The following is a 25,537-nucleotide window of genomic DNA, read 5'->3' on the forward strand; positions in this document are numbered from 1 at the left end:
AAAACCTGGCGTCTGTGCGCCCCCCTCTGGAAAACAACAGAGCATCAGAATCTCACCCGAATTGACACTACGATGACATGCTTGTCAATCGCACAGGGATAGTTGAATCATTATTAGTAGTAGTCTGCCAGCCCTGATCCAGGTTAAATATCCGGATCAAAGATAGGACTCAGGGTTTAAAGGATAGACAGACACTTTCCTCACTGCTACTGGACACTTTCTACAAAGCAGAGTAACACTAATATATGGTCTTATTGCTAATTCTGTTTGTGCCCTTGCGCTTCTTTTAAAAACCATTTTCATTGTCTTCATTGCTTTAATTTTGTCAACCGCAAAAACTTGAAAAACACCGTTTGTTACTCTCAGGGTTGAGGTCAGTGGCAGCTTGGAACACAGTATAACAAACCTGGGCTTACAGGCTATGTTATTCTTGAGAACATGCTAGTACTCAGTGCATCTATCAGGGAGACCAGTTAAAAGGGAAACCAAAACATACTTAATCTACGAGATGGGGAACACAGCTGTGGTATGAACATAATGCTGACAAACCGGAAAGAGTGTGCGTAGTGGGAAGGTACATACTGAATATCAGCCCATCCCACCATCAATCTTCATGGTCGGGGGTCACTGGAGGAAAGCCTGAAGCTGACCCCAAGAAGCAGAGGCACACCCTGGACAGGATGCTAGTCCATCACTAGCCCACACACAATCATTCACTATGGACTAAACAGATAACTAACTTAGGTGTACGAGTCTGGGCTGTGGGTGGAAGCACGCATGACAAGGGGAGGACGCAAACACACATACATACACAAGCAGGACTCGAACCCCCAACCCTGGAGGTGTGTGAGAGTGCTACCCACTGAGCACCATATTTTAAAAAGGGGCAAGACACTCTTTCCAGCAAGTATTCCACTTTATTTTTCAGTCTTAAATTACAACTCAACATGGCAGAAGGTTGGGTCAGTCAAGTTCAATAACGATTTATCTCAATGTATACAAATAGCATCAGCTCCACATATAACCATATAGCCTGGAAGTGGCCAGAATATATAAAAATAAAATAGAGCTCATGGGGGTATAGTGTATGAACAATGGAGACGCAGAGTTGCTGAGGAATAGCGGCTTGCAGGCAAGAAGAGATCAGGCAAGAGAGACGAAAGCACATATCCAGACATGACAGCTCATCCTTCGCAGGCTCTGCAAACTGCTCCTGGAGATGCAGGAATGCAGGACCTCCCATACTCTGCTCTCCTGAAAGAAAACTTTGAGAGACCCGGGGCCAGGTGACACGCCGCTCTCACCCCAGGCAAAAGTTTGAAGTCATATTTCCTACAGTGGTTTTGCTGGTCCTGCCCCTCCCCGCAACCTGAACAGCTCACTTGGGGGGTGGGCTCAAGACAAAGGAGACAGATTTCTGGGGGGGAAAAAAAACTCACAGAACCTTCAGTTCGCCTTGATTCCATGCAGACCTCGATCACATGCACGCTTTTAGCAACAAATGGCTAAGAAAGCCAAGACAGACGGAAGTGACAGCTAATGTATAGCATCTGTCTGCAGAAGAAACTAAACTTAGACTTAGCAGCATTAAGTCTGTTCCCTAGTAATGCTTTAAGAATGAACTGTGCTCCTCTAGGGGAATGTAACGTGACAGCACTCTTACTACCTAACGATAAAGCCACAGAGCAGGGTTTCTCAATCTGGTCCTCTGGGACCCGCAGCCGGTCCATGTTTCTGCTCCCTCCCACATCCCTGCCAGCCAGTCCACATTCTTCCTCCCGCCCAGTTCCCTGCTCCCAAAAACGTGGACTGTTTGTGATTCTCCGAGGACCGCACTATGAAACACTGGCACAGAGTATATGGCCCATTTTGGTGGCCAAAACAGCAGAGACCCAAACTGTCTATGTTTTTACCTTATTATTACTTCCCCTGATTCAAATAATGGTCCCTGGTCACCTTTGAGTCTTATGCTATTTAATGCTACATAACAGCAGAACGTTTCACGAAACAGCACTGCGCATCTGCGCACGCTTGGCAGCTACAGACAGTCACATGACGGGGACATACAGAATATACAGTGTGAAGCACACCTGGCTGCTCTGTGGCGACGTAAGTCACAAATGCACATACAAGCCTATGAAGTCGTCATCAGCATCATGCCACAGCTGTGTCAGAGATCAGCGGAAGGCTCCTCTCACTGCTTTACTGGACTGATGTCAAAAACAGCACAGACAACACAAACCAGGCAGCCAGTGCACAGCTGTTCCAGCTGCTTAAAACCAATGTAAACTTTGCAGTCTCTCTTCAGTCTTTCTAAACTTTCAATAACCAGAAATACCGAGTATTTGCACAAAGAAAACGATTGTTAATCATTTTTCATACATCTGTATCAGAAATATCAAGAAAGAACGAACATCTTTGGAAGCTACGTTAAATAAGTAGAACGTCAGTAGAGCACAGTGAAACACGAATGGACAGCTGCAGTCAGAGCTGTACTGCGCATTCAGCCAATCAAAATAGAGGCAAATGCACTCGGACAGCTCCCTGTGGGCTGAACGTTTGCCAATTCCTGCTATAATGTTAGCCATTTAATCAACGGCATTTTCAGCATATTTCACCATAAAGCATACCACACACCTGGAGAGCAAGTATGTTGCCACGTTTTCACCTTGAAAACATTTCAATGTGATCATCAGTGAGGAAGGCATCCAAATAAATGTATAGATAATGTACTGGACCAGTAACACAGAAGGAAACTGCTGGGAAATCAACCAGCAAACTGGGGGGGTCACAGTATGCCAACCCTAGACTTAAGGGTTAAAGAAAATAAAACTGCAAAGTCCGAAGTCCATCAATCCATGGATGGAGGGAAGGTTCAGATCCACAAGGTCAAGTCAACATCAGAGTCTTCCGGAATGTTCAGGACCACGTTCTGTGCGATTAAACGGAGGTGATTCAAATCCCAAGGTCCGTAGGTCTGTATACAGAAAGGCTGGTGTTCACATGTCGCAAGTGCAGTTCCACAAACGCACAGCTTCTCTATCAGGTCACAGCTGGACAAACAGCCCACATACTATCAGAATTTAAAGGGAAAGTACACTTGTACATGTATAGGAAGATGTCTTAATTAAAAGCCCCCTTTTCTTCAGATGCAGCCGTTTAATGCAGAAGTGTATGTGGCTAGATCGGGTGGAGAAGCGGAGATAGAAACAGTTAATAAATAACTAATGAGGACGGAGCGTGAGGAACATCTGTGCTGAGAACAGCCCAGCGTCACGTCTCTCTGCTGGCAGACATTCCACAGCTATCGAACACACGAATGCTGATAAGCACGTCCCCGTCACTGGGGAATTCACACTTCGGATGGGCTTTCTTATTCGTTTCACCTGTGACATGTGTAACCTGTATAATATTCTCTGGCAGTCTCTCAGTCCCCATAAGACTCATGGTTAGTTTGCCACCTTCGTAAAAACAAACGTGGATGTGTGAGTGACTCCCAACGCCGGACACAAGAACAATCCAAGAGCATTAGTCCTCCTGACAGCCCAGGCTGCCCGGCAGTGCGTAATGGGAAAACAAGACCAAAAAGCATAATAATAAACCAGCCAAGGGCGTCTCAGAACCAGGCAAGCTGTAAACACGTTTGGCCGAGGACGTGATGTTTGGCTTCTCTCTTTCCGTCACAAAATAAAAAAGGAGCTTCATTCACGAGGGCTTTTCTCCTCAGACTGTCTATCCTTAAGCAGAAGATTGGCACTGTGCCTTTTATCTCTCCAGAACAGCAGCTCTCCATCTTCCCGGGGGGGGGGGGGTGGGGGTGGGGGCAGGTCACATCACAGTCGTTCCCCCCCCCCAGAAACAGACACGTTCAGATGTAATCTCCACCAGGGCCTCTCCCAGACCCACGGCACCCCCGTCTGTATTCCCCCACCCCACCTATGCCGGGTGAAGGGGGATAACGAACTTGCAGCCAAAGGGCGAGCGGTATGTGATGCCCACCTCGGGGAACACCTGGCGTGGCAGCCCGATATCACACAGGTAGACGCGTCCGGCACTTTCCGCCAGAGGCAGCGGCAGCCCCAGGGACAGCGACCACTTGGCCTCCACGGCCTGCTCCCGGCCGCTCACAGGCGGGTCGATGCTCAGCACAGGGGCCCGGTTCTGGTTGGCCCAGTCGGCCGCAGCCCGGTACCAGGGCTGTTCCCTCAGGAAGGCATTCTCGTGGCAGTCCAGGCAATTGACGACCAGGTCCACGGGGCCGTCGGGAAGGTCTGCCAAGAGAGGACAGTGAGAAAGTGCAGAAATCCAGAGAGTTCCAGTAGAGGGAGACATTGCATTAGACTTCGGAGTGCAGACAAAGTGATGGGAGAAACGTGGCTTTCTAACACATGGTGGGGGGGGGGAGCCAATCAGGTGAGCCTGTGATTGACAGAATAACAATCACACCCACCTCATTTCTCCCTTCATTAGTCAGCCGCTCTATTATTCCTAGCAAGATTGACTGTAGAATAGAGCCGAAAAAAGGGGACCCAGAGGCCAAACCGCCCGACCCACCTCTCACGCTCGACACCTGCTGCCCACCGGTCTTGCCAAAGAGCGCTAGCTCCACCGTGACGGCCTCCAGCATCTTGACGAAGTTGGGGAGGAAGAGCACCACCTCCACACCGTGGTTGGCCAGGTGGCGGCCACAGCCGATTCCCTGCGCGCCCTGCACGTGGGGTCCGCAGAGCAGCACCACCGTGGGGCGCTGGTGCACGTTCTTGGGGGTCAGTCTGTGAAGGGGACACACCCACATTTCTGGCTTATATCCATCTCAAATCCCTGGACGCTGCCTCTGTGCTGCATATGCCGACCTGCAGCCGCGCCTCGGGAACAGCACGCTGTTACAAAGCATGCGCGTTTAATAAGCTAATAACTCTGAGGGCTGGATTCCTGCCCATTCTAGGGAATTTGATTTAATCTTCACCTGACACAAAGTTCAAAGAACAGGTGAGCTGACCAACTAATCAATTACATCAGTAAATCAGGAAAGACAGTCCCAGACGGGAGCCTCTGGGTGCCCTGGGTGCAAAAACAGAGCCTCTCGTCTGGGCCTTCATGCTCTCAGGGGCTGCATTTCTGAACAGCAGGCTGCCTCACAGTGTGCTTCAGACACTCATGGAAATGCCTAGCTAGGGTGCTATAGCGGATCTCGGTAAGTGCAACCTGTACCGGAAGATACCGGGAGAGAAACGAACAAAACACGGCTCTACAGAGGGACATGTAGAGAGCTGCAGCTGATACCCTGAATCCTGGGGACCCTCCCAACTTACGGAGACGCTCAAGCATGATGACAAGAAGATCTTACAGAGAGCACTTCTGCACGAAGTCACAGAAAGTCCAAGAGGAAGGAACAGTACAGGAAGGGCCCCCTTGTGCCAAGGCTGGGAATTACTGCAATATACCAACCATCCTCCCATCCTGACTCACCTGTTGGGCCCACCCAGGAGAGTCAGCGCCATCTGGCTGGCACACACCCCGGTCATCTCCAGCCGCCGCTCCAACGACAGCCCCAGCCTCTCGGCCTCGGCCAGCAGGCGCTTGTGGAGTTCATAGGGAATGCTGGGTACCACCAGGCCCGAGTCTACGAGAACAGGTAGGAGACGATACAGGGGTCAAGTCGAGTCTGGTCAAGGCGGGGCACCATAGCCAAGGCAGCACCCCCAGAACTGATTGGTTCAAGATAGCTGAGGACACCCTTTTGCATTTACTTTTAAAGGGACAGTTCACCCCAAAATCGAGAAACACATTTCAGATATGTTGTAGGGCTATTTATCCTTTGAGATTGTTGTGGTGAGAGCTGCCTAGTTTAGGAAATACTGGCCACAGAAATAGCAGTCTTCTAATAATGGGACTAAATGGCATTCTTTCTGTGGTAATTCACACATTTGAAAAATTCAACAACAATGGCACCGGAAATCATGACCCGGTTACTCAAGCTAATCCAAAGACCTTGCAGGGAGCAGTTTAATGTAGGAACTAAATTCTTTCTACCGAACTGTGCAGATTGTGAGTGCCGGGCCACTCGTGACATGACCTAACGTAAACATCCATGGGCTCTAATGTCAGGTAGTTCAGTGGTGCTAGCATTATCAATTAGCATCAGCTACCAGCAACAATGGCAACGATACTGTCATAGTTAACAGTAATTATAGCTCATTTATACTATTAGCTCACCTAGGTCAACTGAGAAGGCAATTGGGGGTTAAAGGCCTTGATCAAGGGGCTCAATGGTAAAATCACTCTGCCAACCCTGGGGTTTGAGCCAATGACCTTCCAATCACTGACACAGTGTCCACTGACCCACACACCGGCCCTCGGATTTAAACCCAGGCAAAGCAAAACCTTTCAAGAGTTCAGGGCCAACAGGCAGGGAGCCAGAATTAAGACAGCGATTGAGAGAAGCCTGGCCTGCTCTCCAGCCATTTCTCCGGATGAGACGCTTCATGTGCCACTTTCAAAGCAAGAGCAAATTCGCATGTAATCGGCCGCGCTGAACATCACCAACCGGGGATCGATCAGGCCAGAACGGGAGGCAAAGACGCCGGTCTCGACGCCACGGCCATAAACGCTGAATCGGATCGGGAAGAATGTGTAGTACAATCAACGATTTCTAAAAGGACGGGGTGTATCAAGAACAAGCTTATAAACAGATCCTGCCTGCTCTCTCTTTTCTAGGAATGACGAGGACATTCCAGTAGTGTGTGTGAGTGTGTGTAAGCCGTTGACTAACCCTAAGCACGCAAGTGCCCCATTCCCTCGAGGAATACTTCCTCACGCGAGCTGCCCCCCGCCCCCCCTCAGTCATCCATTACTCTCCACTCCCTTCCTCTCACTTGGCAGTCATTCTCACAGCCTCCCTCCCCCCACTACAAGCGAGGGCGTGAGGTCATACGAGTTTAGCCAACTCGTAATGCGTACCCAATTAATGCCTGAATAAGTCGCCGGAGACCACCCATGACTGGACGAGGCAGCACCTCGCCGGAGTGGGCGGATCTAGGGACTGAGCCAATCATGAGGGGGGCCAGCGGCAGGGGGAAGATTCTATAGCTGATGGAGATGAGGGGGAAATAGTGAAACTTGACCCCGGTCGAAGTTCATATCATGTCCTACTTGTGCTGGGTTGGTCTGCGCGATGCAGCTGCCTAACCACGTGAACACACAAACACGCACGCATCCACACACACAAACACGCACGCATCCACACACACACACACACACACACACACACACAAACACGCACGCATCCACACACACACACACACACACACACACACACAAACACGCACGCATCCACACACACACACACACACACACACACACACACAAACACGCACGCATCCACACACACACACACACACACACACACACACACAAACACGCACGCATCCACACACACACATGACCAGTACCCATCAGCTGCAAAGAGTCTGACAAACCCTGTTGTTCAGGATTAAGAGAACCGAGGCAGATACACTCACACCATCCCTACACTGTAAACATGAGGTGGTATGATGCTAACTCACTTTTGATTGTAGCTTTAGATGCGTTCGTTAAGAACGCCTCCCTTGGCGGGGTGTGCGCGGTCTCACACACACTCACACATGCAGACACACACGCCCACTCACAGCCTGCACACACGCAACGCTCAACCTGCTCAACTGGGTGACAGGGGCAGGAGCTTTAAAATAAACTGAGCTGGAAGCGATTCTTCATGCATGATCACAAGGCGGAGCTGAAACTAATGTGCTCCATGGGGGGGCAGGGGGCGGGGGGGGTCTGGATCTAGGCCACGTCTAATTATGCTTGGCACAAAAAGCACAATGGTGCACTTTCGCACACACACCTCTGATTGGGATGTCACTAAAAACACAAAAAAAAGCTTTGCTCTGCTCATTCAGTTAAAGGCGGGAAGGCTATCGGTGCTCTAGGGTACCGGCGATGTACAAGACCCCGGGGTCAGCATTGTGGCACCGAATGTGCCGAGGCCGCCTGCCAGCTGGAGGGAGGGGGGGTGAAGAGGCCCAGCCGGCGTGCATTAAGCGGGGGATTTAAGGCCTCAGAGGACACACAATCAAAAGCACAATGGATGATGACCTCGGTCGAACGCCGGCGTTTTACATTTCGTACAGGCGTGCAGACTCCCCTCAACCTAAAAGCTAATTTAACCGTTTACAGTGACAAGGGCAATGGGTCGCTGGCCTCCAGTTCTTGACGTGCAGTTTATGTAAAGCCAGCTTTTAGGGGGCCTGCAAATTAAGGGGCTCGGGGTCTAAGGCCTAAGTGGGGGGTGAGGGGCATCTGGGCACATATACACACCCATCTCTGTCAGTGCTGTAGCATGCCGTCATCCTTCCATGCCTCAACACATCCCATAATGCAATGCTTCAAAAAACAAACAAACAAAAAGCCTGCAAGAGGCTTACGAATGCCATCTTCCTACAACGTCTTAAAGGTAATGGGAAGAAAGGTAGAGGGGATATTGACCTTAATTACCCAGCATTCCATGAGACACTGCAATTGACCCACGCTTTGCTTCTGATGCTACTCTGATAATAGGAGATCAGATCTCAGCTTGTGGAGCAAAAGTTCACTCGGGTCACACCTGAGACTCACATGCTTCACCAAACTTCCCAGCCTCCTGCTGCAACGTGGCATTTAAAAGCACAAACATTACAGTCAAAACGGCTGAAAAACAGCCTCATGGCAGTGATGGGGTTTGCTAGGGGCCCAGCAGGAATCCAGCACTTCCAAAGCTGGAGAGATAACGATTCCTGCAGACCTGGAGCCCCCCACAGAAGGTAAGGACGTGGCAATACTCCTTCACAAAAAATAAAAAAAAACAGCATCACCTTAAAGATTTGTCCCACTGCTCCCCTACTGCTTAAACTAGGAGCTAAAAGAAGGGCTCCCTGCTGTAACATGACGCCCCCCCTGGGTGCAAGCAGGGTGCTTTGAACTGGGGCGACACCAGGGGGAGCCAGCAGGCCCAGGTGTCACTCCAGCTGGTTGCACAGCTGCATGACATACACATCCCAAGGCATCTGCGCTGCTGACGAAATAGGGCTGTTTTTACAGACCGAGATCCAATTACAAGCCTGTTTACCGCCAACAGTCACTACTGGCTATTAACATGATAAATGTGGTATTTGATTTCTTATTGGTATTTTATAAGAGAGCTGTGCAGAGTTAACTTGGTGCCGGGGGCAGATGGGTGGGTGGGGGGGTCATACCGGTACAGTACTCCTTGCCCCCAGGCTGGGGCACAGCAATCTGGCGGTACACAACAGGCACGCCCTCCAGGATGTTCTCGTCGTGGCGATAGCGGGAGGGTGTGCGCTCGCCGGGCGCCCGGGCCCCATTGCCGCGACGCTCCAGGGTGTTGATCTCAGAGAAGACGGCGGCCTTGTCGAAGAGCGCCAGGTTGCCCTCGAAGTCGAAGTCTGTGTCCAGGCCCTCGTCGGTGCCGTCGCCAAAGCACTCGTCATCCTTCATCTTCATGGCCCCGCCACCGACGCCATTCTTGGCCCCATTCTTCTTCGGCGTAGCCTGGCTCACACCGCGGCTGCTGGAGGACCCTGAGGAGCACAGGGAAATGGGGGGGGGGGGGGGGGGGGGGGGACGGAGGGGTGAGGTAACGCGGAGAAACACACAAGCTAAATAAACTAGTGTGGACTAAACAAAGGAAGGAAGACAGGAGCAGCTCTGGGACGGGGCCCCCAAAAGGGGGTCCTGCAGTCTCTTCTCATAACACAGCAGTCACAAGCCATCCGGACATTTCGGCCGTGGCACGTGTCTGACTGCAGCGGACAGGCTCGTGGGCAGCGGGCAGCACGACACAGAGCGGTGGCGAGAGAGTGTGTGTGTGTGGGTGTGTGTAAACAGACCGGTGCAGTATTAACTTCAATCACACACACACACGCGCGCAGCCAAAGTAGCGAGAAGAGAGAAAAAAATAAATAAAAAGAAACTGGAAAAACCTGGTGTTCAGCTCTGACGGCGCTAAGCTCTCACGCTAAGCGACACGGTCTCACGCGAGCGGCTGCCGTGACAGCACTGTGCTCGGCCTCTCGCACGACGCGCGCAGCTCCTCACGCAGATCACGTACCAGCCCGCTGAGCCCGCTGCAAGCCGTGCGGGGGGGCGGGGGTCTCACACTCATTCCATCCACACATAATCATGCTGCATGTAGCCAATGGAGAAAGGGATGTTGAAAGAGGAATTAATGCCTGAGCTACAGAAGTGATGACAAAAAAAAAAAAACGCATAGACCCCCACGCCCCAGATCAGCCCCATAAACCCCACTTAGCAGGGAATCAAAGCCTCATCATGCCATGGCACCTGGCAGCATCCTCATCACCATCCTGAGGGACAGACTGGTGGATGCCTCAGGGTGCCAAGCTGAACAACCACTGTGACGATGGAGAGCACTCAGGTGGCTAAAGAGTGCCCGCAAGGATACTAGGTATCAGCATTGCGTTTAGAGATATTAATGACTAAACATCACAGCTTGGGAAAGCCTGGCGTATACAGGATAAAAAGAATGGCCCAAAACACTGTAGCAGAACTAATAACCAGTGAGTTAAGGAGCCCAGGGGAGAGGAGCTGTAGGCCGCTAAAGCTAAATGCTAAAAACCATTATAATGAATGGGCATCGCTACCATGGTTACGGAATCAGAAAGAGAAGCTGCGTCATGACAACGGAGAGAGGTGATCTATTCCCAAGTGAGGAGAGACGGAGGTCTGGGGAGGACTGGGGGGGTGTGGAGGGGCGCAGCCATCCTCACCACGTCCAAAATAACGAGCAGACGGCCCTGCTGCCTTTTTCGTTGCGTCCCCCAGCAGTCAATGCCTGATTGCGGTGCAGGGCCTGGCATCGCGTGAGAGCACCCAACTCAACCCCCCCCCCCCCCCCCCCGCAACTTGGCCAGCAGCCTGCCAGTAGACAAGCTGCGAAGGGGGGTTGGCTGGGCACTTCATAATTCCTATCGCCCCGCGTTTCCAAGTGCACTGGGACAGCAACTTCCTGTGGTGCCGGGCGGCGGGGGGGGGGGGGGGGGGGGGGGGCTATTTCCTGTGCAGAGCAGCAGGGGTGGCGTGCTAAGGGGAAGGAGACCAGGGGGCACTACGGCACGTAAGCCAGGACTTGCATAACCTCCTCTTTAAGTTGGGATAGGGAGGTGGGGGGGAGGGGGTTTGGCAGGGGAATGTTTATTGATTTTAGTCACACTCTTTTGCAAAGAGGAACTCCGGCCCGGGCTTTTAGCACGCTATGGGAATCCAAGAGTCGCCACCACCCCCGTGACCAACCAGCCCCCCCCCCCCACTGCTGCCTCTGAAGAAGCACGTAGATTCCCCCCCCCCCCCCCCCATACAAGAGGAGGTGGAGCATCTGGGAAACACACACCTGCACCATAACATCTTAGGGACAGGCCCACGCGTCTTCCAGGGAACAGTGAACACTGACTCTAAACGGACCAGCACCCATCCAAGTGTTGGTTTACCTCCATATGGGCCTGGAAGGAACTGGGGATGCTCAGATGCTGTGGTGAATGGCAGCTGGGTGAAGAACCGCGATGGAGGACCAGAAGTAAATGCACAAGATGCAGTGTCACAGCTGTGTTTGTCCTAATCATGGAACTGTCCCCCCAAAAAACCCGTAAAATTACACGAGCGACCACAGCCCAATTGAGGAGTGTGGCTCGCATCTGTATAATAGCGCCGCACGGACGCGACGCTTGGTCCAGCCGGCCCGCTCGCCGTAACCCGAGAGGGGCTTGGCTGCCGTCCAGCCACTTCAAAGGAAGCAGAGCGGCAACTTGTGGCTGCAGCAGAAGCAGTGGCACAAGGCAAACAAAAGGCAGACAGTGGAACATGAGCCCCTCTTCAATGATGCGGCAACAAGCAGACAATCACGGCAGACAGGGGCATGAGAGAGACAGTACACACCCGTCTGTGTGGTAAACCGCCAGCGACAAGGTGCCATCTTCTAAACTCCAGACCATGAAAAAATTCATTCAGCAAGCAGGACAGATTGGCCACTTTAACATGCACAGAAGCATATGGGCAGTATTGCCATTTAACACTTCATTCCGAGACTCGTCTCACCAGAGGCACCAGCCCCACAGACACCGTCCCTAAATTGCGGAATCCTGCCCATCTCTAGAGCCAGCATAAAAAGCGTATAGGAAAAGTATAAATACCAATTCCCAGTGACAACAATCAAGTGCTAGTAAAAAAAAAAAACAGGTTTCAATTCAGTCCAAAGGCTGAAGACAGTTGAAAGATACAGATTGTATTTAACAAGTTTAACAGAGGTACTTGAAGTGACCCTACCCGTAATCAACCAGCCAAACAACACTAAAAGCAGTCAGCGATAGGTACACCGACAAAAAGTAATTACACCTAAACCTAAATGAAGTTTCAGCATTTTTAAGTAAATCAAAGTAATTACACCAGGTTTTCTTGGATGTTTTTTTCAGTATGAGACGAGTGTGCTTTTCATGATCAAGATCAACTACCACAGCTAAACTTGCTGCTTCCCCGAAGCGAGCAGAAATCCAAAGGACAGAAAAGGCGCTCGATTACATAACAGAGGCGTGAGGTTGGGAGAATGAACCAGGGATGGCCAGATCCAACCCAGCATTATTATTTACTCTGGGTGAACATTAGGGAAAACCCACAAGTACAGCCGGCAGAGAAAGAGGAAAGAGAATGCTGCTGCAATCACTGCCCCAAGAAAACAACACTGACAGGTACATAAGCTGGTTGGACTTTAAAATGAAAAAACACACACACTGCCGTTCTTTATACATCAGACTACTCAGAGAACGACTTGAATCGAAGGATGTCTGACCAAACAGGACTTTTTCCATTGTCACCCAGCATCGACTTGGCATTTACAACCCAATAAAAAACTGAGTATCGCCTTGCTGCTGAAAACTCACATCTAACAACCACTCACCATTTACGCATTTTTAGAAGGTCAAACCAAACTCAAAATGTTATCAGCCCTTCTTGCCAAGAAAAATTTGAATGGATGAGAAGCTGGAGATTGACTGGAAAATCTATTTACCTGCCACGCTGAAATCTGTTTCAGGTCTTATTAAACCGGTATTTTTTGATGCACATATATCAAAACACCCATCACCAACATTTTCCATTTATTTTAAAACTCTGAGAGAAGTTTATATGCGGAAATGCACCAAAATTCCAAGTTATGACAGATTCAGACTAAAGAAGCTGAAACTTAGGCTTCAACACTTTGAATGACAATTTGTACATTTATTTCCTGCTGTTCTACAGTTTCATGTAATTGTCAGTGAGCATTTCCTCATCACTGTTGTTTCAGTCTAAACTGCTCCTTACCCCTGATTACACGCATCGCATGTGATACAGTTTCCTTCATTTCATCACCCTTTGACTTTCCACCTAATCAAATACGGGTGGAATGAATCGATCGCTCAAGAAGAATGACTATCTTTCTAGTGACACTAGTGAGGTAAAGAGGCTGTGAAAGTGGAAAGTGTTTTACTTCGGTGATGGGAGAAACATCCCATCACACAATAAACCTGCCCCCCCCCCCCCCACTTCAGAAAAACACCCTCCAGAGCTACTTACAAGAGTTGTGCCTTCGGCGAAATACTTTGGCTTGCCCAGGGCCCTCTAGGTGGCGCTCCCCGTAGCTTTTGGAACACTGCTGTGGTGAATTAAGCCCCTCAGATGATCTCGGTTCTCCTCTGTGTGGCACCGGCAGTGGGGCGCTGCTTGCCTGGCTCCCCACGCGGCCATTTCGTCCGCTGTGCCCAATAGGGGCAGGGTTCGCTGCTGGTCTGGTGCCATTTCGAATATCCAGGATCTTCAGCTCTTTGATGTCCATGGCACTGCAGGTGAGGCCATGCACTGGATCAGCTTGCCGTTACATCACCGTGACATCAGCCCACTTAAAACAGACGTGACCTCCTTATAGACTACAGCTCATAAAGAAGACCATGATGTAATGCAAGTTTCAGGTACAGTCATAAACCCTAAACTGTTCCAGTGGCTGCACTCAGGAAGGTGCCTTCAGGAGCCTTATGGCCGGGACTGAGATGTCGAGGAGAAGCTTCTAACCCCAGGTGATTAGGATCATTAACATCAGCAATTAAAAACTAAAATAAGCTGTAATTGCAGCCAGCACTTTCTAACATTCTCATATTTTCTTATAGCTTTATATATTTCTGTATTTTTAATGTTTATTTTGCTAACTTGTGTCTTTAACTTGGGTATCCTTCTATCTTATTCATTGCCTAGTCTGGCATGGCGGCAATTGAATTTCACTGCTGGCGTATCACTATATTATTGAATGTGACAAATAAAAATCTTGAATCAAATTGGCCCTGGGAAAACTGAGCATCATTCTGCCCATGGGGTGGGGGGGGCACGTTAAGTACAGCAGTATATTGGACATGGCTTTGCGGCAGAGTAAGATAAGAGTGACATAGTGAGAAAAGAATCTTCCACTTGCTTGTTGGGCAGTTATGAGACGCCGATTCTATATGCCAGTGTTTCCCAATCCGGGCCTTCGGGACCCACAGACAGTCCAGGTCAGAGCAAATTCATGGTCCAACTGTGGCTCCTCGAAGACTTGCCTCATGTTCATAACTTTATTTGCAAATGTGCTGTATCATCATACACTCGTTGACACCAAGTAGCTTTAGGTGCTGCATTACCAAAGGTTCATACCTGAATGTGACCTCTGGAACTGGGCACCTGATACCATTGTGGAAAGGCTGCCGGAGAGAGATGGTTTGGCTGGACTGGTCCACTGAAGACACCTCCCCCTGGTACACGCCTAACGTTGGCCCACAGTTGATCGACACCAGGCTTCCCAGCCAATCTGCAGCCATGCTCTTTGTAGCTGGTCAGGACAGTCAGGTCATTCAAAATGACCAAAGGGCAAATGTGAAATTTACTGCAACCATGAGGCATCCAAAATCTGCATGTTTCCATAAGGCTAGAAATGCTACAAAGTCAAGGTGGGACTCGTATTTAATATAAGTGTAATATTAGCTCAGTGCCATATACTACTGCTGCACGCCACTAGGGTGGATGGTTCACATTCGCCCTAAACTAAGTGTGGATTTAGCATTTTCTTTCCATGCCAAGCAGATTTCTTCCCACAGTAAAAAAAAAACACATAGTCCGGCTAAATGATGTCTCTAAATTGCCTGTCCAATAAAATTGCCTTCCGCCCACGAGGTATCGCAAATTTGCGCCCTACCCTGCTATAATTGGTTGCAGCCACCCCACTCCCTCCCCGCGCAAACCCTTATAAGTGACTGGAAGAGGAGTGTATGTAATATTACTGAGCAAATATATTCCCATTATAGTTGTGACACAAGCTCTTTTTAAGTTTACAATCCTGGCATATGTCGAACTATTAATACCCGTAATCTCTTTACATTAATTTTTATAGCTGAGGCTAATCAGGGAATTACAGAAATACACAAATAATGAATGGCTAGAAAAGTTAGCGATATGTACAAATCTCGGAAACCCCGAGATATCCTAAACTTTCTATAACACGTCAAATATGAAGTAACCCTGTTAGTAAGTCACAATAGTCTGCGAGTGCGAAACACTTAAAATTTAGTTAAAACGATTTATTATGGTCATGGGTAGTGTGTGGGCTCTAGCTGGCTAGAGAAAATTGCATATAGAGAATATAACTTGCTAACCATCGCTAATAACGGATGACCATAAACTAAAATCTTCCAAGTATGACTATCGGTGCAGAACGAATGACTTAACGATACATGTGCCTGACGTTTTAAAAACGTGAATATAAACAGTTAACCAAAGTACCTACCTTATCAAAATTTCAAGAAACAATAAACAATTGTTTTGGAAATGTGCTAGTTTAAGCTGTCTTCTCTAAAGTATAGGATTTTCGAGCGCCGCGATTCGGCAATTTACTTCCGGGAGATTTCCTTACGTGTTAGACGTCACTTCCTTCAGCTGCGCACCAATTGCGTTAAGGGAGCGCGTGTACCGGTGCAGCCAGAGTTTCAAAGGAGAAAGTGTTTTAGACATGTGCTGGGGTTCGGAATAGGTTACAGAAACACCACACGCAAAAGCGCTTTAGCTTTATAATAACGACTCCTCTAGATAGTCACATTATGTTAAATTTAGTATGTTTTAGCTGTTAATGCGGTCTGACAAGCATTTAGATGTGAGAAACTGAAATCCGAAAGCGACTAACAGTTCCAAAGAGGCCAAATAGTTGGTGCCCGAATGACAGGCGACTCCTTCGGGAAAAACTACAAAATTACCTAAAAGGGAAAATCATAACAACATATGTAAAATATCCGGCACATATCGCGTATCACTGGCACATAAAGTACGGCCGCAAAACTAAATCAGTATCACTGTAGCCCAGTCTCAACAGAAACGATATGTCATGAAAAAATTAATAGTTTAGCTGGTACCGAAACAACTTGTTATCGATTTCTAGTTCACAGACACGTAATCTGGTGTAAAGCCCCCAAAACCTAGACCCCTGAGCAAGCGGAAATACGGAAATGAGTTCTCTTAGTCTTTTCCCCCCAAATTCATATGGATTAATATAAGCTGCTGTGTGCGATACAGATACAGATATTTTTTTCTAAATTCTTTTTAAGAGCTATTATAAATTAAAATAGCAATGATAATTTTAAACTAGTACCGAAGTGTTTTAACGATTTTGAGTTCTAATCTTTTGATTTAGTGAATGGAATGTTTTCGATTGTATAAGAAATATCTAGATCACTGATCCGAAAACACAGAAAATAGATCTTGAAAGGGCAAGAGAAATAGAATAGCTCAGCCATGTACGTAACTGCAATTTTTGAGTTGTGAAATTTGTGGATGTTTAAAATGCTGAGAAATATGAGCAACCGTATATTAAAACCATAATGATCAAATGTAAAGTCAGTTATTGAAAATGCCTTTCAAGTACATTTTAAATTTAATGTTTCCAAAAAATCTCTCAAGGAACACATCAGCTAAGTCATCCTTCCTGTGAAATGCCGTGTCTTCACTGACTATATTCCTTGGTTATAGTCTATTGGCAAAGCTGGATGTTCTTTTCCTGTTTTGTGTGGTAAGAACCTAGTTCTCATGATTTGATTAAGCTAGCTTTTCTGATGCTATGATTCTTTTTTGTATAACATTACCAAACATGAATGAATCAGTAAGCGATTCTGAATTACTGTTTTAGCTGAAAAAACACTCCATACATATCAATTCACAGGAAGGACCAGTGGTTTCCATAGCTATTTTACTTTTGCAGAACTCCAGAGATGCTTTCAACACACAGTGTGGGTTGATATGTTTAACCATGTCATACGAGTCATTAAGTCCAAAGACTAAACAGCCAAAGTGTATGAGACTAGATGGACTAGGATATTTCCCTTATGATATTCTCATACTCTGAATCAATAATGCCACCATACACACTGCTACACGAACCCAAGAGTACTTTCATAAACACCAGAATGAGGTCAAGCATCTTCCATGGCCTCCCAGAAACACCAGACGTAAATATTGAACTGAATTGATTGAACTTTACATTCATGTAGCACTTTTACCAAACCAATGGGGAGCCACTTCAACCACCACCACTGTATAGCCCCCACCTGAATGTTGTGACGGCAGCCATACTGCACCCGTATGCTCACCGTACAGTAGCTAAGATTGTAAAAGGGTCAGGAGAGAATTCACCAGGTACATGAAGGGGATGATTAGGAGGCCAGATTTGATAGGGCCACACTGGCAATTTTAGCCAGGACATCAGGGTACCACACCTACTCTTTCACAGGATGCCCAGGGCTCTTTTATGACATCAGACAGCCAGGAACTCAGTTTTACATCTCATCCAAAGGACAGCACCATTTTCACAGCACAGTGTCCCCATACTGCACTGGGATCCACACAGACCACAGGATGGGCCTGTCAGCCACACCAACACCTCTTCCAGCAGCAACCCACTTTCCAGGTTGGCCTCCCATCCAAATACTGGCCAGGCCCAAAGCTGCTTATCTTCAGATGGATTACCTGGAAGTTATGGAGCGTAGAGCTTAAAGTAGATTTCTACCTGTTTAAAATTGTCACAGAACTGGTCGCTTTTCTTGAAGAAGGGTCTAACATTGCACTGCACATAGTTTCATATTAGTAAAACAGTATTTCAAGATGCACTCAAGGAAAATGGTAATTTGTTTAAACATTTGCTAAACACTATGGTATAATGCTACAGTTTTTAATTGTGATATTTTAAAATAATTGACACATTTATGTAATTTCCCAAACATTTATCCAGCACATGATTGTAGGTATTGGACTGGAGCCTATTCCAGGCAGCACAGGGAACAGCAAAGGAGAACAGCCTGGTCAGTCCGTTATAGGACATAAACACATTCTGACTTATTTATAGACTGGTTCACATAATTGCATGTCTCTGGACTCCATTTATATTGGGGGGAAGGGAGGTTGGATTGTAACACACCAACTATAGACATATCCGACTACAACGCTGTTATGTAATCAGTTGCTTGAACTTAATATGGCACTGAAGGAAACCAAACAGGGGCGGCATGGTAGTGCAGTGGTTAGAACTGTTACCTCACACCTCTGGGACCCAGGTTCGAGTCTCCACCTGGGTCACATGTGTGTGGAGTTTGCAAGTTCTCCCCATGTCGTTGTGGGGTTTCCTCCGGGTACTCCGGTTTCCCCCCAGAGTCCAAAAACATGCTGAGGCTATTTGGAGTTCCAAAATTGCTCGTATGTGTGCATGAATGGTGTGTGAGTGTGCCCTGTGATGGGCTGCCCCCCCATCCAGAGTTGTTCCCTGCCTCATGCCCATTGATTCCGGGATAGGCTCCGGACCGCCCACAACCCAATAGGATAAGCAGTTTGGAAAATGGATGGATGGATGGAAACAAAATAGGCACAAGAGATAAAAATGAATGAGTATTTTATTCATTTCTCTGTCTTGCGTAAAAAATGATAATGCTTATAGGAAAGAACTATACACAATTAGCCTCTTTACATATGTGGAATCAGAAGAGAATAATCACGTCAGCTCTTTATTGCTGCTTTTTAAAAATGGCTGACATTAAAAATGAGCAGAAAATAATACAATTTAAAAATACAATTAAAAACATTCAGTGTCCTGGAAACAGAGCTATAGTAAAAAAATGTTCTATATGCAGCCCTGGAAAAAATTAAGAGACCACAAATTTTTTTGTTTCATTCATTTCTTAACTTATGAGTGTGCGTCTGAATAATATATATTTTTTTGTGAACTGCAGCCTGGTACTTCTCTGTTTCTCATTAATGAAGGGCTTCTTCCTTGCTTTATGGGACTTCAGTCCTACTTCCAGGAGCCTGATACAAACTGTCCTAGCAGTGCACTTCACACCACTTAATGTTTCCCATTTCTTTTTAAGGTCACTTGATGTCATCTTCCGATTCATAGGGCATTGTTGGATAAGTTGATGGCCATCTCTGCCATTAGAAAGTTGCTTCTGCCCTCTACCTGACTGGTTTCTGGTGGTTCCCAGTGTCTCCTGCTTCATCTTATTCTTGTGTGCTGCTGTCTTAGAAGTTCTGAGCTTGGAAGTAACCAGCCATGTAGCCTTCTGCCAGCAGAACCAGGATTAAACCAGGATTTAAAAATGCAAATTTCTTTTTTTTAAAATATGGAGAGGTCTCTTCATTTTTTCCAGAGCTGTATTTCCTGAACAGTAACCTGTTTATATAGTTACCTATCATAGTTCTCTATAAGTACATATCTATACAGTCATTACATTTTACGATACAAGTATATAGAGTCAAATTAGCTTGTGTTTTTAATTCAGATAAAATAAACTCAGAAGAATTATTCCTGGGTGTGCATTTTCATGGTAAACGTCTTAACTTCTTTTTGTAACATTATGTTACAGACAAGCAACATTCTTCTTTCTACAGCAGTTGCATAATGGTTCGGTACTACTGAAGTCACATAAATCATGTAAGCATCAATGTAAAACTTTCAGAGAGAGGTGATCGTAGAACACGAAAACCATGCAGACAGAATGATACTGCTATTCAATTTCAATGTTTAAAAAAGTCTGTCCCTTGGGATTCCAAAGGAGTTACACTGCTACTCTCCCAGTATACTATGTAAGTCTTTTAGGCAATGGAGATTGTGTAATATTGTTGCTAATTGAAAATGCCAGTTATCCCTGTAATATTGCAACAGAGCTTCTACTAGTATTAGCTTCCCCGGGGGACAATTATGCCTAAATACAAACCACACTGACAACACTGCACATGTTCTTTGTCACATCCTACACTTGTGTTCCATTGCAACAATGAGCAGGCCACGGGGAAGACCCAAACTGGAAGCCAATCTGGAGACTTGCTTCCTATATGGTTGCCAGGAGTCAACATCAACTCAACTGTACCTAATAATAAAAATGCATCTCTCCATTTTGAGATGAAAATGCTTTGCAATCAGAAGAAATATTACTTGTTGAAGATCTATAGGGTAACTGTTCAGTGTAAAAGTCAGTGAACTAACTTGCCCATTCATATCTAAAACAGAATATGACCTTCTGAAGCAGCAAGACAAGGCTCAATTCTCAAATCGGCATGAGCTCTATAAACTAACCTTCCTGCACTTGGCTCTTTTCTTTACTTTGGGCTCACAACCGCAGAGTAGCACACAGCTGACAGCGCTTGTGCTTCATGGTGAGGCCGTACTCTGGTGTCATATCGAGGGTGTGTCCAGCCTTCTCGTGGAATTGCAACTTCTGAAGCAGGATGGCCAGAAACAGGAAGACCTCGGAACGAGCGATAGACTCGCCAACGCAGCGCCGTTTCCCCAGGCCGAATATCAGCACCTTCTCCGCCTCCAGCTTGTTCACCGCCATTCCATCAGCATTCAGGAAACGCTCCGGACAAAATGAGGAAGGATCTTTCCATAATGCTCTGATAGACAAAGGACAGGACATACAGAGCACTTAATGAAGTACCTAACACATTCCAAATTCCTTCCTTCCTGGAATTTGGGACTTAATCTGGTACATTTCGTACGTACTCTGGTATGTCTGATCGGAGATACTTACGGGTCATGGTTGACTTGCCACTGGTTTATGAAGACACAAGTGTTCTTGGGAATGAAATATCCATTGAGAGATGTGTCTTTAGTAGTGCTGGATAGGAAACCAAAAGCTTTGTCAGCAAATGTAATTAATACACTGTGTAAGATAGAATATATAATCTACAAAACCTTTCTCCTCTGCTGGCTGGACACATGATATTGCAACCAAGTAGATTCCGGTGTATTTGTTACTTACCAGTGTGGTATAGTGAAGGGTAAGAAGGAGGAGTGGCGGAAGATCTCCAGGATAAAGGCTTCGAGGAGGGGTAGATTGGCCTTGTCAGAGAAACAGGGGGTACGATTCATTCCCACGTTCTCCTCTGCAGATGCAAAAGTGTGGGGGTGGAGAAAAGGAACATAAGGATCAGACACAGAATCAAGCGAGGTCTGTTCATGAAAAGATGGTTCCAGTGAAGGTGGATTGGGCGGAAGTTCATATTCAGACTCACGTAGCTCATGGTAGAGTTTCTCTTGGATATCAGGGTGAGCAACCAAATACACAACCGACCAAGACAGTACAGTGCTAATCGTGTCAAAACCTGAGGGACAACACAGACAAAACATGTATTTATTTTGAGCTATTCACCATCACAGGGCCTGATTAAACAAAGCCTAATTTTAGGGTCTGAGATATATGATGCAATTTATGTAACACAACTGAGTCAAAATATGCAAAAAGGGTGTATTGTCTCATACCAGCTCCAAAGAGATCATTGACAATGCTGACAATCTTCCGGTCAGACACCTGGATGTTTGAGTTTTCATCCAATTTCCTCTCCTCACAGTGATCTATGAGTGAGTCTGTGATGTCACGGATGTTATTCTAGAAAGCATAAGATATGAAACTGTAAATTTTAAGGAATAAAATTGAGGAATAGTAAGGTGTGACTACCTTATTTTTTTTTACAAACCTTGTCATAGTTAATGTAATGATCTCTGACAATCTTCTCTACAAAGATGTTGAAACGCAAGTTGATGTCCTGGAAGGTTTTCATGGTTCCACTGGGCAGGAAGCGCAGAAAGGGAATGAAATCAGCGGGATTACCGCTGCCCGCCACCTGATTAAACTCGTCACTCAGGTTGACGAAGCTGAGCAGCTCCTGGTCATCATGGCTGTAGCGGCGACCAAAGCACATTCCACAGATGACATTGGTCACGGACACTACGATGTGACGGAAGGGGTCAAAGCTGCCGCTGGCCTCCATGACGGAGCTGATCCGCCGGATCAGGTACTCAGCCTCCCTGGAGATGTGCTCCTCCAGCATGCAGGAGTAGCTGGTGGTGGTGCTCGCGATGTTGGAAAAGGAGCGCAGGGCGTTCATTGCCAGCTTACGCCGGGTACGCCACACCCCAGACTGGTCTGTGCTGAAGGCTAGGCTTTCCCCGTTGTTAATGAATTGGAAGCTGTAAAGGTCTGGTCGGCCAGAAAAGTCCTCCCCTTGCTTGATGAGTGCCTGCCGGATTACATCGCTCCCACCCATCACCACTACGGGGCGCATACCAATCTGGACCTGGAAGATGGGGCCATATCGCTCACTCATGGCTGTCAGACTCAGGTGGGGATTTCTTCCCAGCTCTAGCACATTCCCGATGATTGGCAACGGTTTTGGGCCCGGAAGCCGTTGGAGGCCCTTGGGGACCTCCTTGCGCAGGACTTGTAGCAGTAGGTACACCATGCACACTGTCACCATAGCTAGAAGGCCCTCAGACACCGAGAGCGAGCCAAGAAGCGGGAGAAACATTAGTCCCATTCTGACAGGAGTGACTTAGTCCCTCAGAAGATCCAAACCTAGAGAAATAGAATGAAAACAAAAAATGTCATGCAAAATAAGCTTTCTGTATAAATATATACACAGGTACCTCTGAGGTGGAATGAAAAATGCAGAATACATTGCATCTTACAGGGAGCAAAAAAGCAGAGGATTCAGAAAGAGAGCTGGATGAACCATAGAACGCACCCCGGTATAAAAAAACTACACAGGGAGGAGTCTGGGAGACCGTATATTACTAACTTGCTTTTCGAAAAGCAGCTGGTAGTTTTTCCAGTTTACGGCTCTACGCATGCTGTAATCTGTCTTTACACACCTCACTCCCCGTTCACTATGTTTAGAGCATGCTTTTTCAGCTAAGAGAGCTCAATCAGTTACTTCGCATGCCTGATTAACTAATTTGAAACATTTTGCATTCAGATAGTTCCAGTCCAATTATGATTTCACCTTACGAAATGAAATGGAAAGAATTTAAATAAACACTACAGCTGCGTCAAAGTATTTCAGTTACATTTTTTGAAGAATATATGCAGTTTTGCAATCCAATAAAAAGTTTTTAAAAACTGGCAATATTATTCACCAGCGCCGTAACTGTAACCTGTCATTTTTTTACTGATTTCCAGAGCTGTTTAGTGAAGCAAAAAATGTTTTAATCATTACCTTTGAATATCGATATCAGCAGTTCAAATTCGATGTTAAAATTCGTCTCGAAGTCTACTTAAGGAAGTTTGTTAATCCCTAATCCTTTTAGTTTTCTGTTAGACTGGTGAATTGGTGATAAGACGGACTTCTGCTTTATAGAGCGCTCCTAATTTCTATTGGCCATAACCCGCGTGACGTAGAGACTGCAAATCCTCGCTGCTAGAGTTCAGAGATTGGCTGCGCAGTTGAATATAGTGTAAACTAGAGGGGTAATTAAAAGAACTAAACTACTGAAGAGGCGACAATTCAGGAAGATATTACATCCTTGCACGGCAAATGATTATAGGAACACTACTGAAAACGGGGAACGTATTAAATTTGGATTCTTGTTCAGGCACGCAGTGCTGACAGATTGTGCGGTATTACGTCTTGATATTTGATAACTCTCTTTAAGTGAGTAAAACAATAATACGTGTTAATCATGCATGTATATGCGCTATAAGTAAAATACTCCAGTGTCCTTATTTTTAAGTCGTTTTTCCCAAAAATATTAAGCCTTAGAAAAATAAATCTCATAACATTTATATTTGATGTTAATTTTTTGACATATAGGAATATTTACCACAGCTACAATATGTAGGCCTAATTCACAACAAAACGCATTAACTATATGCGAAAATGGAAAAAAAATGTCTCAGAAGGAGAGTTTTCCTTGCGTTCGCTTTCTTTTCTTTCCAGCAGAACGAGGTTCACGCATTTTCTTTGACATTAAACCAAATCCAGAGATACGGGCTACTGCCAACCCCTATTAACATTATCAACAATAACTTTTTTTTTTCTTCATTTACAGTAATGAGAATTATTTATTATAAACTCCACTTATTTGTAATTATATTTACAATTAATCGATTTAGGACTATTTAAATAAGTGTTTAAGCGTGATTAAACTTGCGTAATTCCTCACAATGCTGCGTAATAAATCACAAATTTAACAGGACAAACCATATAAAGTAAAAATTAAAGCTTTGCTTAGATCAGAGGAAGCTCGTCATATATACGTTAACTGGTCAACTAAATCACTGTGGATTAATATGTAGGCCTAATATTTTTATTAGAGAAAGTACATAAGCAATTCACTACTATTCGATGTCAATTAATAACATTTATATAAATCGCCTTTTCAAATACGCGATCCCCTTGACAAATACTGGTTTCGTGCAAAGATGACGATAGCGTGCAAAGGTGTGTATGCGGGAGGGAGAACTTTTAGCCCGGAGTGTTTTGTAATCAGCGGACTGGCTCCTGACAGCTTGATAAATCTCACTCATCATGTTAACCAATAAAGCGTTGTCTTACAACCAATACATCTGAAGTATTTTGAACAAGTTGAAATGGGCTTTCTTTTTGCATTTAATACAGTTTCAGTCTGTTCTAAAGGATGTGTAACACTGTGCTGTTTACCATTATTGGGAAAGCGACTGATTCTGTTGGACAAATCGAACTTGCAAATGCACCCAAAAGTAAATATATAAAATAAATAAACGGTAATAAAATAACCAGTAAGTAGCTTACTTAACGCAATGCCAAAAGGTCTGTATAATTTTATTGCTGAATGCAATCAGTTGTAGCCACTCATAAACGGAGAAGGTTAAAGGAAAGCGCAAATAGTCTGAAGACCGTCTAATAATATATATAAAATAATAACAATAGACCATCCTTTAAGTCAAATGTCTAAGTTAAACTTTAATGACAACGTAACACGGCCTTGCCCGAGCGACGCTAGGGGTTAAATATCTGCCCATGTTCGTGAGAGCTCTGCGGATTGTGAACCCCATCCCCCATTTGCCCAACCCCAGGTTAAGGATGCTGGGGCGGGGGGGGGGGGGGGTGTATTCTGTCAGCACCGCAGGGGTGAAAGACCAGC

At 46.2% G+C, this 25,537-nt stretch overlaps 2 protein-coding genes across 3 annotated transcripts; both read right to left on the reverse strand.

Moving 5' to 3' along the window:
- Positions 1-897: 897 nt before the first annotated feature.
- LOC125704037 (enhancer of mRNA-decapping protein 3-like) lies at positions 898-16,011 on the reverse strand. Of its 2 annotated transcripts, none has more exons than XM_048969324.1 (7): positions 15,890-16,011; positions 14,764-14,938; positions 13,660-13,922; positions 9,273-9,617; positions 5,470-5,623; positions 4,555-4,772; positions 898-4,271 (listed from the first exon to the last, which is right to left on the reverse strand). In XM_048969324.1, the coding sequence occupies exons 2-7, from the start codon at positions 14,925-14,927 to the stop codon at positions 3,937-3,939; spliced, it is 1,479 nt and encodes a 492-aa protein (XP_048825281.1). In that variant the 5' UTR covers positions 14,928-14,938; positions 15,890-16,011; the 3' UTR covers positions 898-3,936. The 2 variants fall into 2 exon arrangements, with proteins under 2 accessions (XP_048825281.1, XP_048825280.1); XM_048969323.1 differs by having other exon boundaries at positions 14,764-14,969; positions 15,890-16,005.
- A 3,002-nt stretch (positions 16,012-19,013) lies between these two features.
- LOC125704036 (cytochrome P450 1A1) lies at positions 19,014-23,770 on the reverse strand. Its single transcript, XM_048969322.1, has 7 exons — positions 23,632-23,770; positions 22,114-22,991; positions 21,899-22,025; positions 21,652-21,741; positions 21,399-21,522; positions 21,168-21,254; positions 19,014-21,030 (listed from the first exon to the last, which is right to left on the reverse strand). Exons 2-7 carry the CDS (start codon positions 22,951-22,953, stop codon positions 20,745-20,747), a joined length of 1,554 nt encoding a protein of 517 aa, XP_048825279.1. The 5' UTR covers positions 22,954-22,991; positions 23,632-23,770; the 3' UTR covers positions 19,014-20,744.
- Positions 23,771-25,537: the final 1,767 nt, after the last annotated feature.

This window comes from Brienomyrus brachyistius, chromosome 11 (assembly GCF_023856365.1).
Source record: "Brienomyrus brachyistius isolate T26 chromosome 11, BBRACH_0.4, whole genome shotgun sequence".
Taxonomy (NCBI): Eukaryota; Metazoa; Chordata; class Actinopteri; order Osteoglossiformes; family Mormyridae; genus Brienomyrus; species Brienomyrus brachyistius.